This window comes from Benincasa hispida, chromosome 11, assembly GCF_027475165.1.
Source record: "Benincasa hispida cultivar pf3 chromosome 11, pf3_genome.v1.1, whole genome shotgun sequence".
Classification (NCBI taxonomy): Eukaryota; Viridiplantae; Streptophyta; class Magnoliopsida; order Cucurbitales; family Cucurbitaceae; genus Benincasa; species Benincasa hispida.
The window spans coordinates 59,682,158-59,695,494 of record NC_143488.1 but is presented as its reverse complement, the minus strand read 5'-3'; the positions used below and the strand labels follow the sequence as shown (position 1 = coordinate 59,695,494).

The following is a 13,337-nucleotide window of genomic DNA, read 5'->3' as shown; positions in this document are numbered from 1 at the left end:
CACGAACACTAGGAAACAAGAACAACACCACCATTCGGAGCCCTCAGTATTCTCGGAATGAGAATCCAAAAGGTGGGATTTGTTCGAATTTGGTAGAGGTAGGGAGAAAAGGCAATCGTGTACAAAAGATCAAGCAAGTGGGAGAAAGGAAAGTCCATCATATAGTCGGGTGCTTGATCGTTTAGGCAAGGTACACAAACGTGTAGGAAAAATTGGGTGATCGTCTATACGATCGTTTAGTTAGGCTCGGGCGTTAAGTGATCGTTTAGGAAATGGTAAACGGTTGTTTAGTAAATGTGCATGTGGGTGTGTGATCGTTTAGTAAACACAATGCACTATCATATAGGCTCTCAAGTACTATGCGATCAAATGCAGTCACACCGTGAGCAATTATGCATATTTCTTTTGCAAAACGAAAACCATTTTCATTTTATTCTTCAGTTACGAAAACTAAATTGAATTTCCCACTAATGCATGAATTCGGAGAAAACGCCTGACAATTATCTCATAACTATCCAATGAATAAAATGATACATATAATCATATTATATTCATAACCTATAGTTTGATATAATATATCAACCATAGTGTTTTCTCCTCTATTTGATATAAATCATATTTATATCCAATTTCCTCCAAATTAATGTATCTCATACATTTAGTCAATCATATCATATATAATTAACCAGTTCAATTATATCATATATAATCGAACTCCCTCTTGTAAATTTGAACATTTCAAACTGACCCAAAAACTGATTCTCAACTTGTATCCAAGCTACCAAGAGGACCTTATGGACCTATGGCTCGAAGCTCCAACGGCACGTGAATAGCTTACTAAACTCTTTAGCCACGAGATCCACCATCCGTTAACTGCCAGACATTCCACTAAAGATCGACAACCGAACTCTTCTTACCACAGATATATTTCTGTGTTCATTGGATATAACCAATCATGAGTACGATAACCCTTCACAGATGCTCGTAAGTATAGCTGGGCCAATTTACCGTTTTTCCCCTGTAGTTACATCTCACTCCTTAAGTATCACTGATCCCTCTAGTGAACAATACAACATAGTTCTACTATGTGTGAACACCTATCGAGCCAAGAGAAGGTGTATGGCGCCACATCATTCAAGCCTTGGGATCAGCTTAAGGGAGTTATCTATCTACTTACCCCTGTTTCGGGGAAGGGGTGAATTCTATCTTGTATAGTTGAGTTCCCAACTCCCAAATCAGACGAATCCTCAAAGTGGTAGGTTTGAGTCGGCAGCCTGACCACTCGCACCCATGCAAATTAAAGGATTACCCTCAATGGCAGGAGTTCCCAACTCACTCAAGATTGAGGTCATGTTACTTATATTCATCCTAGTGAAGTGAAGTATCTGTCATGAATGGAGTTATATAACGAGACGTTAACTCTTCGTGGTCAGGTCTTATACAAACTCTTTGTATAGGATGCCCCCGCTCGCATATCCCTTACACGAATGATCAAGATCAGACCATATGTGACAAGTTACAATACTTGTAACTATTCCACAAAGCGAGTCGTATCCGTAGCGTTACCATGATAGGGTTTCCTTCTTATATCCATATACTACAGACCATTTTGGTTATCACTTAAGACATGATCCACTTGTATGTCACCACATACATGCGTAAGTTACATAAAGACAACCATGGATTTTAGTTTATTGGTTTGTGGTAAAGAAAATAAAACATCTAAATGTGTAAAGTCAAGAAGTGAAGTAAATATAATATATTATACATCTCAAGCGTTTGTACAAACTATTTACAAACTACAGGACACGAGACTTTAGGGCATCATCCCCATTAGAAGGCTGCTTCAGCCTAAAATTTCTCTGGTAGGACAACATCTGATAAGAGACTCCTAGCCCTTTTAAGGATAGTTCAGTTCAGCCTCTTTGCCACTCCATTTTGTTGAGGTGTGTATCTCACAGTTCTGTGTCTAACTATTCACTATTGTCTACAAAAAAAACATTGAATTCTTCTGCATAAAATTCAAGTCCATTATCTATTCTAAGGCATCTAATTTGACAATTAGTCTATTTTTCAACCATAACCTTCCATTCTTTTAATTTCTCAAACACCATATCTTTAGTTTTAAGAAAATATATCCAAAATTTCCTAAGTGATCAACAAAAGTTAGGAAATACCTGACACCGTTTAAGAAAATATCTTTAGTTTTAAGTTAGAAAATATCCATAGGTCTGAATGCACATAGTCAAAGATGGCTTTAGTTGTGTGTTGAGCCTTAACAAAGCTCTGCCTAGTTGCCTTTCCTATCACACAATGTTCACAAAAAGATAGGTTTTGATGAACCCCTTTTGGTAGGATCCCTTGTTTGGCTAGAGCTTGGAAGCCTTTGGCACTAATGTGTGAGAGTCTTTTGTGCCAAAGGTCTCCTTCAGTAGGCTCCTTAGTAGTCACAACTTGAGAAGATTGCAACTTTGTCCACATCTTGAATGCTATATCTTGATCAATAACTTGTCTAAGTACACTGTCAGAGATTAACTTTCTTGAATTCTTGACTGATCTTTCCCTTGTTCTTGCAAGCTCTGATACCAATTTGTTGGGTTTGTCAACAATCCACTGAGGCCCAAAAAATGAAGAAATGAAACCACATCATGAGCTAGAAACTACTGGTTTCAGAATCAAATGGCTAAAATCACAATCCACGTGAAATTTTAATCCAGCCTTACACTTTGATGACTGTGATCAATCTGACCCACTCACCTCTATCAAATTGCTTTCAGTGTGACTAACACTTCTATTTTGTCCCTTCAGGTTAGAGAGAGCTTGAGAGAGAAAGAAAGAAAAGAGAGAGAAAACTCTGTGCAAATTTCTTGAGAAATCTGATGAAGAAGATGAAGTTTGATAAGTGAAAGAAGTGTAAAGAGAGAAAGAAGAATCACAATAGGGTTTAACGTGGTTCGGCAAGGCCTACATCCACGGGCTGGAACAACTTTATTTCTTACAGAGATTGGAAGTACAATAATAGATGAGTAGCTATAAATCTCTTCTTATTTTCTATGTATTGAAGATTCTAACTAGGATTCTTTATATAGGATTTTACAAAGTAATTGTAACAGAATGTAAAGTTTATTTCATACCTATTTCTTAACCTTCATAAATAGAGTGAATTGAATTTTTGGATCCTACATATGATGAATGACTAATGTGCAACTGTTTGTCGGTGAGGTGGTAGCTGCTCAGGTTGTCTTCCGTCGTGGGTATTTTGAAGCTGAAGCGGGAGAAGTTTTTGCTCTGTTAGTGGGTCTGCGGCTGGCGTGAGGAGATTGGCTATGGAGATATTGGGCTTGAATTTGATGCTGAGAGCATGGTTAAATCTCTCAAATCCCTTTCCTTCTCTCTCCCCCCTTTTGAGTTACTTAGGTTGAAGTGTATTATCTCTTAAATAAATTAAATGTGATAGAATTGAGTTATGTTCTAGATGTTGTAATAAGGTGGTCCATTCTTTGGTCAAACATATTTTGTCGATTTGTATTTTGCTATGTTGGATTGATGATTTTTCTTGTTGGCTTACCTACATTATTAAGACTAACAAGGATGACATTGATGATCAGTAATATTATTAGTTTTAAAAAATTGTAATTATTAGTGTGAATTTTTTATGATGACAACATGAAAGATCCATTTTTTTTTGTGTAACTTTTTTTTAAAAAAATATGAATGGTTAAATTGACAAAAAAGTTTGTCATTTTGGAGATAAAAGTTTGTCATGTTGAAATGGTTCAAAATGGATTAAATTCTTATCATTTTTTAATCGTTTACGTGGGATTAATAAGTATGCAATTGTTCATATGAGATTAATAAATTTTGTAGTTTTGGAACAGTTTGTGGATATTAATCATTCTTATAATTTTGAAATTGTTCATCAAAAGTTGATAATGTGGTATTCTTGAAGATATGAACTTTGTTAAAGTTATCAGTGAAAATGTAGTTGATATATCATGAGAATGTATATTGTTCATTTGCTTGATGAAACTCTATCCTCCTCACTATATAAAATTATTGGAACACAATGCTGAAAACTCAAGATAATCTAGGGAAACATCTATTATAATTAAAAAAAATCACATAAAACATGACTAGCTAAATGCGTAAAAAGCTAATTAAATTGACATTCTTTTAGGGTCATTATAAAAACACATTTGACGTATTTAAACCAAGTAGTTCCAATAAAAACAATACATAATAATTGACAAGAATTTATACACATGACAATTTAACTATGTCAATAAATTACCATTTGGACGCTTCTCTTTTTGTCACATTTTAGATATATTATTATTGGCAGTGATTTTTTTGACATTTTCAAATGTGTTAACTGTATTAGAATTTGACATTTCAAAAGCAATAATACGGTTTTTCTTGTAATGTTATTTTTTCTTTCTATTAATAATAATCTCACATTTACCTATTTCTTAAAATTTTAGAGAGAGATAAAGGCAATCGGAGAAAAGATAGAGATATTTTGGATAAATGTCGTTAGGATTTTTCAAACTATTACAATGAGATAAGAAAACTTAAATATAATAATTGAAATGAGTTCAATGAACTTTTACCTACAACTAATTAACATAATACAAAATGATATAATATTAATATTAAATACTAAAATACTAGAACACTGCTATATAATACTCTAACATCACAAACCATAACTCAAACAATTACAATGACATAAGGAAACTTAAATATAAGAATTGAAATGAGCTTAATGGGCTTTTACCTATAACTAATTAACATAATACAAAATGATATAACATTAATATCAAATATTAAAAAACTTGAACATCACTATTTAATACTCTAACATCACCAATACTACAAAATCGGGCTTTAATGTCGATTTAAAATTGACATTATAGGGATACAATATCGGTTGAAAACCGACATCAAAGATCGTGTTATAAAAGGTCTATTGTCACACCCCCTCCCAAGCCTTAAACCCCAAGACCGGGAAGGGAGCGTGAGGGTAACTAATAGCATCCTAAGACAATACTCATGTTCAATATTTCCCCCCATATTTATTACAAATTTTAATAAGTTTACAGTATTCCCCCTATCCCTCTATACACATAAGTAGATTTAGTTTACCAAATCTTGAGATGGTGGTGATGGGTGATGGACTCTTCCTCGAACGCTCGGGGGGGAAGGGGTGGGGATATAAAAAAACATTTTGAAGAATGTGAGCTACTAAGCCCAGTGAGTGGTTCTTTTAAGACAGAAATCACTTTGCAAATCATCGTTTTTGGAAAATCAATCTCATGATAATACTCACAGTATAACTTATGCATGGTCATAGATATAGTCATGGAATCAGTAACCTTTATTCCCATGCTACACGTGACAGGCATATAACATCATCATCAATCATCACAATCACCTATGGAAACCTCCTATGACCCATTTCCCGCTAGTGTGCACACCGACTATTTCTTTATCCCGCTAGTCATGCTTAGGTACTTGGCTATATTTCCCACCGGTCGTCACCAACTATTATTTCCCGCCGACCGAAGCCGACTATTATTTCCCGCCGACCGAGGCCGACTATATTTTCCCGCCAAGCACCTTTTGTTAAGCATGCTAACTATATCCCGGGTATAATTCCAGTTTCCATAGTCATTACATAAATAATATCATGTAGATCATTATATCATCAAAAGCATGTATTTTGTATTTACATACGCATATATTCATATATCAAAGCTATAAATACTTACAATATGCATCCATTATCAAAGCTATATAAACACTCATCATATGCTTTAATTATCAAAGCTATATAACACTCACCGTCAGCAAATCCTCCTAATGCAATTTACTTGTAAATATCTTCCCTACTCAAACAGAATATGAATCTGCGCAGCACCTCCTTCGAATTCCTTGTCTCCACCACCAACGACAGCTTTCCCACTAAATGCTCACTCTCTACTTAGGATTTTTACTACTGAAATTGTCTGAAATGAGTTTAACCTTCATGTCGAGGCCTCCTATTTATAGCCGTTCCCAGCCTCTTTCCTCACGACAACTCACCATACAAATGACTCTTCCTTAGACTGCCCACGCTAACTCTGGCTAACTGAGCTTTGAGTTGTCTAATTCTGGGTTTGCCAACCAAAATTATCTTAATTTGCATGTAATCTCAACCGTACACGACCTACTTAAGTTGATAAAAATCTTCCTGCATATAATCTCCTTTTGCCACTTCATCTGCTTAATTTCTGATTTATTTATCCAAATTACTAGTGAACGCATCCAATTCTCTTCAAATGCATCCATCTGTCCCAATCTTGCTGGTTTCGCTCTCGTGGCTCTCGCTCTTTCCAACTTTCTCGCTGGATTTGCTCTCGTGGTTCTCGCTCTCTCCTACTTTCTCGCTCAAACTCTCGCTCTCTCCCATTCTCTTGCTCAAACTGCTCTCTCCAATCTCGCTCTCTCCCATTTTCTCGCTCAAACTGCTCTCTCCAATCTCTCTTGGCATCACGCGTAGGACAGTTGTTTGGTCCAACGTTTCCATCACCACATGTCCTTCGCAACACGTAGACAATACTTAAACCATTGTGTTATTTCATACTTAATTCATTTATCTTGGATTTTTCGCATCTAAATTCCTCATAATTTAATTATATTTCCTCATGCCTTCCAAATTAGGGGTTAGGGTATTACATCTTTAATGTCGGTTTAAAACTGACATTAAAGGGATACAATGTCGGTTGAAAACCGACACCAAAGATCGTGTTATAAAAGGTATTTTATGTCGGTTTAAAACCAACATTATAGATGACCAAGATTTCAATGTCAATTATCTTCAATGTCAGTTCTCAACCGACATTGAATACTATTTTCATTGTCGATTTTCAACTGACATTGAATATCATTTTCAATGTCGGGTTTTTACCTTTTTTTTTTTTATTAATAACTATCCATTATTAAACGTCTATCATGGTTTTGTAATTGAAAAAATAAAAATAAATATACGGTTTTTTTTGCTTACGCACATGCAAATCAATAATAATTTTCTTTTATCGGTACATGCACAAAATAAAATCTTAATTGTTATTATATTTACCACTTAACTATAAACAAACACAAAAATTAACTAATTCACAACAAAGAAAGTGACAAATTATTTATCTAACCTATCAACAAGTTGTATTGACGAATAAATATATAAAGCTCTAAAGTCTGAAGATCAAGGGAGTTGGTTGTCTACTTTGGAGAGTCATATAGATACATCTAAAAAAAAAAAGGAATAAAACTAAAATAATCATGCAACTGAATCTCATCATACTAACAAAATTCTATCAATCTGGAGGTTTTTCTTGAAAAACCATGCATTTTCTTAGCATATTGAGAACTATGGTTAAAAAATAAACATCACTGCAAAAGTTTAATAGATTATTTAACATGATGTTTTCACTAACTGAGATATTTAAAATTTCTTCTTCATTTCTTTAGGAAAAATTATAAACTTATAAACACAAACGACTTAATGAAAACCATAAACAATTTTTATGAAACCAAACAATTAAGCTTGTCAAATCTAAGAGAAAAGACGCTAATACAAAGTTGGGCTATAGTAGCCATGAACGATTTAACAATTTAAGCTATGAATCATTTAACAATTTAACGACCCAAAAATGGAAATAAAAATTTGATATAAAAATCAGAGACAAAATTAGAAATGTGAAGCCATGAACTTATCAACAATAAAACTATTTATAAGCCACATGTTCCAATATCAAAATTAAAGACAACTTATCACCAACATTATCTTCCATATGTTTATTAAAGTCTTCCAATACACTAATTATAAATTCAAAAACAACATGACTTCTAACCATAACAAAACTCACTAACAAGACATTAACATAACAACAACTCTCTTTCTCAACAAACCAATGACTACCAAGTACCAAACAACTAATATTATCAATAGAAGCCACAAATAATTTAACAACCCAAGCAAAAAAATAGAAACTTGATGTCAAAGCCAAAGAGAAAACTAAAAATATGAAGTCATGAACTTATAAACAACAAAACTATTTATAAGTCACATGTTCCAATATTAAAATTAGATACGACTTATCATCAATATTATTTTCAATACATTCATTAAAGTCTTCTATCACATTAATTACAAACCCAAAATAATTTTATGACTACCATAACTACGTAATAGCTATAGCAATTCATTTATAGAAAAAGTTTGAAGACATACCTAACTGAATTACTAGGACATTTTTTGTTTATTACTTAACAAAGTTTGGAAGGGAGAAAGACTGTGGAGAGAGAAATGACATAAATTAAATTGATTTAACTAAAATTTTTTTATATAATATTATAACATATTATAACATTTTTAACATGTTAAAAATGTATTTATAGTATTATAACAGTGTAAATTTAAATTAGATTTAATATAATATAGAATTCATATGTATATTAATATAATATGTTTATAACATTTTTGATACGTTTAAAAAATAATATTTACAAAAAACGTAAATATTATATATTCTGATTTAAAAATTTTCAAATTATTTATATTATTTTAAATTACATTTCAACATATCCAGCTTTGGACATTTCTTAATTTATCATAACTGCACCCTCTTCCGTGCCAATTCCACTCACGTCTTGGTCATTTTTTTTTTATCAATGACATCATCGTCTGGTTTTTCAGTAGGAAGGCCAAATCCTTCATAATAAAATTAGCCAAAATTTTTGCTAGCACATTGGTTGTTGCTAATACCAGGCATTGAAATTTTGTTAAGGCCAAAAAGGTTGAAAAATGGGTAAGTGTTGAAACTCACCAAATAGAGGGAAAATGATGTTGTTAGCTACGGAAAGAACCTACACATCACACCAGAACTCAGATGTTGATGGAACGAACTAAGGTCTGGGAATGAACTTAGATCTGGACGACAATGTGGACAAGCGTGATGGGTATGAATGAAGCTCTTGGATCTGGACAATACGTGACGGGAGCTCTCGGATCTGAATGATACGTGGACGCATGTGACGAGCATGATGGACCTGGACAAGCTTGATGGCCTGAAACTATCGGATCTAGATGAGCGGACAGGCTGCGGTGGCCAATGATCAGATCTGGAAGAATCGGACGGACTAGACGATGGTCGACAATCATATCTGACGAACTTCGAGTGGCGAAGGCGTGGTTGAGAGAGAAAGGAGTGGAAGACTGATGTGGTTGAGAGAGAAATGAGAAAATGGTGAAGGTTGAGAGAGAAAGGAGAAGATGGTGAAGAATGAGAGAGAAAAATGGGGAAGGTTGTGAGTGAAAGGAGTGAGAGTTGTGTGAAAGAGGAAGAGTGGGTTTACAAGTTGGAAATTGAAAAATTTAGTGCAGAGCTTTGATATTAGTTTTAAATCAACATTGTAGCCTCATCTTTTTCTTTAAATCAACTTTATACAACCGTATTTATTTAAAGAAAGTATATAACTCAACTAGTTAAGGTCATATACCTTCGTTTAAGAAGTTAGAAATTTGAATACCCTTCAACTCCACACATTCTCTTAAATTCGAAAGAAAAAAGAAAATTACATTGCAAATTTTGGTTCCCATAATTTGGAGAAAGTTAGAATTTAGTCCTTATATGATTTATAATTAGAATATAATCCTATGGTTTAACAAAATTCCCATATACCGTCCTTATAGTTTTTTTTAATTTTTTAATTTTTATTTCTATTATTTATTCAATAGTCACGGAGAATATACCACATATATGAAAAATCAGTAGAACTAATCAGTGTTTAATTAGCAAAGTTTTTTTTTCTAATTTATTCAGCCATTATTACCACATATATTCTGCAATAACATATACACACACAATAATATATACTTATTCACGTAGTTTCATAATTTTATTATAACAGTATGATTTCAAGTCAAACAATCGTACAGACCAGCGCAATTGGTTGACTTGGAGGTGGCCTTGCTAGCAATTCTTGTTGTTTTCTATATAACTCTAGCAACTGCTGCTGCATCTGAGAGAGTTTTTTAATATCATTCCCATATTGTTTTCGCGTCTCTTCAAATCTTTGTTCCGCTTTACGCCTTGCTTCTCTTTCTTCTTCTATTTGCTTCTCAAGTGTGCTTTTTATTACTTCTACCTTTTCCTCAAACTTGCTAGTAAGAAACAAGCTATGTGTAAAGGATTGCCCTCCATTTTGGTCTATTACTTCTTTCACCAAATCTAAAAGCTTATTCACTTGTTCAGTCTTCTTTGTTCCACTCCTCGTTTTGTTGTCAAAAAGTACATACCGTCCTTTGCAAGCGGCTAGAATATCCTTTAAAGCCACAGGACAACCAAGCAAGTAATCGTCAAAGGTGCCGCCTTTGTCGTCGTCGTCGTCGTCGTCAGCGAATTCGTCGCCTCCCGTGAAGACTACAATAGTGTAATCCACAATCTTAGATCCGAATAAATTTTGTAGAGTTTTGAAGGTGGCTTCTTCTTCTTGAGTGAATCGATTTTTCGTTGAGAAAACCATCAGAATAGCATGAATGCCTTCCTTTACTAATTCCAAACATTTCATTATTTCCCTCGTGGAGTGTTCTATTCCATGGGATAAATCGAATAGACCTGTACAATTTTTTTTAAATGCATGCATTAGATTGAGAGCTTTATAGTTAATAAGATTTTGTTATTTCATTATTTTTGGGTTTTTAAGGTCTTTTTTATGATTCTTTTCAATTTTTGTTCTTGATTTAGATAAATTATAAAAATTTATGAGAGTACATGAACTAAAATAATAAAACTTAAAATTTATGGATAAACAAAAGCAATTTAAAAGTACCAAATAAATCAAACTTTGAAAATATATTTAAATCATCAATAAATTGATTTGAATTAATACATACTATCTTTGTTCATGTATTTTGGGTTTATTTCAATAATTCTTAAATTCAATCCTTGTATTTTCAACAAACTTTTAATTCAATCATTCAAAACTAAAGTTTATAAAAAATATTAAATATTAATAATAATTTTCATGTAAGAAAATATATTAGGTAGACATATTCTTATAATATAGACTAAATTTTAAAATTTTTATTGTAGATTTATCGAGATAACCTATCTTAAAATTAGACAATTGAAAATTTAAAAATTATATTAGTATTTTAACACAATATTAAAAAAGAGTCATAATTAAATGCATCCGCATCAAAGGTTTTCTCCCCTGCACGCCAATTACACAACAAACGATATAACAAAAATGTTTAAAAATGAGAGAAAAAAAATTAATACAGACTATAATGCACTAAATCAAAACTTATTAGTAAATTATTTATTTCTTACCGGGAGTGTCGATGACATTTATTACTTGCCCATCTATCCGTTTGCATGTTTTCAACTCAGAAGTAATTGTAATGCCTTCAAAACTTCTCTTTGACATAAATGTCTTCTTTCCAAGAATAGTATTTCCAGTTGCACTTTTTCCATTCCCCGTACGACCCATTAGCATCATAGTTAGGGGATAAAGACCTGCCATTTAAATTAACATTTAAAATAATAATTAATCACACAACTCAAGATAGATTTCAAAACCTATATTGGATGATGTTGCGGTGAATAAAATATAATGTACTCCCTTTTATACAACCATAAAACTTACTTGTCGCTGTCACTTTTATGACTAAATTGAAATGCAAGCCAAACTCCAAGTTATCTAAGTATAAATTCTAAAATTAAGCATCCGAGATTGTCTGACATAAACACATCCAAAAGCCAAATAGAGTATATGAGATATATAATTAACGAATTTCTCTAAAAAAAAGGGAAAAGAAAAGAATCCCAAGAATAGATAGAATTTAAATCACATAGGGTTTCTTCACGGCGCTGGGTTAGTTATATAGCTATTGGGTTTGAGATTATAGTCTTTGGGTTAATAATGGTATGTGTTTAGAGTCTAAATTGTTTCAATCTGAATAACAACTAATGAGAGGAAATGCTTATAAGATAGACACGTTAAATAATGAGGATTTTCAAATAATTTTGTAGACTATTCCACCTGATCACGCAAGTTAGAGGCTCGAAACCTTTCTTAATCGTTACTTAATTATATATTAAAAGAAAAAATCGTTACTTAATTATATATTAAAAGAAAAAAAATATCTCCCCATAATATATACATATATTTGATCTCTTTTTTTTTCTTTTTTAAAAAAATATTCAAGTTGAGAATTACTAATACATATTTAGGGAAAATACTATCTTAAACGACTCTTAACTTCATCAAATTGCATTACAAGAAGTTCGAATTACGAGGGAAACGTTTGATTCTTTTGAAGCGTATTTGATTTTTGTTGGGTTGTATCATCTTTAATATGTATTTTTGAAGGATATTTTTTAATCTTCATGTCTTCGATCTTCATTTTTTTGGGGCTTTTTTATATTGGATTCAATTGTTCTATGACTCAATTTGACCAAACTAGACTTACTCGATGAAATGATTCTGAACGATGAAATGGTAATTTCATAATGTATACATGTGACATTATTTAAGATAATTATCTTCTTTTTGTGTTCAAATTTAATTGGACTTATAATGAAGCATGAATTACTATGTAATTTTCAATGCAAATATATCGGGTATATCCGTTAATTGTTTAACATTATTTTATAGAACCAAACGTTCATTTTTATACCTAATATAAAATTAGTGGGGTTTTCAGTACATTATTACTAAAGTCAGTGTTCAATTATAAGTTCATAACAACCCTGTTGATGTAGAAATTTCACATATTTACGATAATAAAATTTGAAATAATTAAAATTTTACATTAAATACGCTTAAAGTTACTAAATTTATATTATAAAATTCAGCATCCAACATCTGTTGAAGTGAACACTATATCGATGTACAAATTTCTATTTTGCATGTAGGACGTTAATTATCATGTTGGGATATTGGGAAGGTTAGATAAATTCAACTTATTTCAAATTCACACATTAGGTAGAATTGAAAACATATTCATGCACGTACCTGAAAACAAAAACAACAATTTTTTTAAGGTTGAATAATTTGAAAATGTTAGTAAATAAGATCATAGAGAACACGATTAATACAACTCATTACATAGATTTTTTCCATTAACAACACGCAGATTGGGGAGCAACACTAGGTAGCTGCCTTTTTATTCAACCAGGATTTATTATAATTATTTTAAAATACAAATTATTGTGCAACATATATATGATATGATTAGTTTAATTAATTCTTGTAGGTGTGACATGACACAACGTGGTAATAGTGTAACA

The 13,337-nt window shown here is 32.2% G+C and overlaps 2 protein-coding genes across 2 annotated transcripts in view; one reads left to right on the top strand and one right to left on the bottom strand.

Annotated features, from left to right (window-relative positions):
• Positions 1-3,636, top strand: part of LOC120090333 (selT-like protein) — a 34,221-nt gene extending 30,585 nt beyond the window's left edge. The window contains exon 6 of the transcript XR_005485518.2: positions 3,230-3,636. The gene's annotated coding sequence lies outside the window, so the exon portion shown is untranslated. The remainder of the gene's footprint in view (positions 1-3,229) is intronic.
• A 6,191-nt stretch (positions 3,637-9,827) lies between these two features.
• On the bottom strand, positions 9,828-11,646 carry LOC120091537 (immune-associated nucleotide-binding protein 1-like). The gene is made up of 2 exons (XM_039049611.2): positions 11,376-11,646; positions 9,828-10,658 (listed from the first exon to the last, which is right to left on the bottom strand). The coding sequence occupies exons 1-2, from the start codon at positions 11,566-11,568 to the stop codon at positions 9,964-9,966; spliced, it is 888 nt and encodes a 295-aa protein (XP_038905539.1). The 5' UTR covers positions 11,569-11,646; the 3' UTR covers positions 9,828-9,963.
• Positions 11,647-13,337: the final 1,691 nt, after the last annotated feature.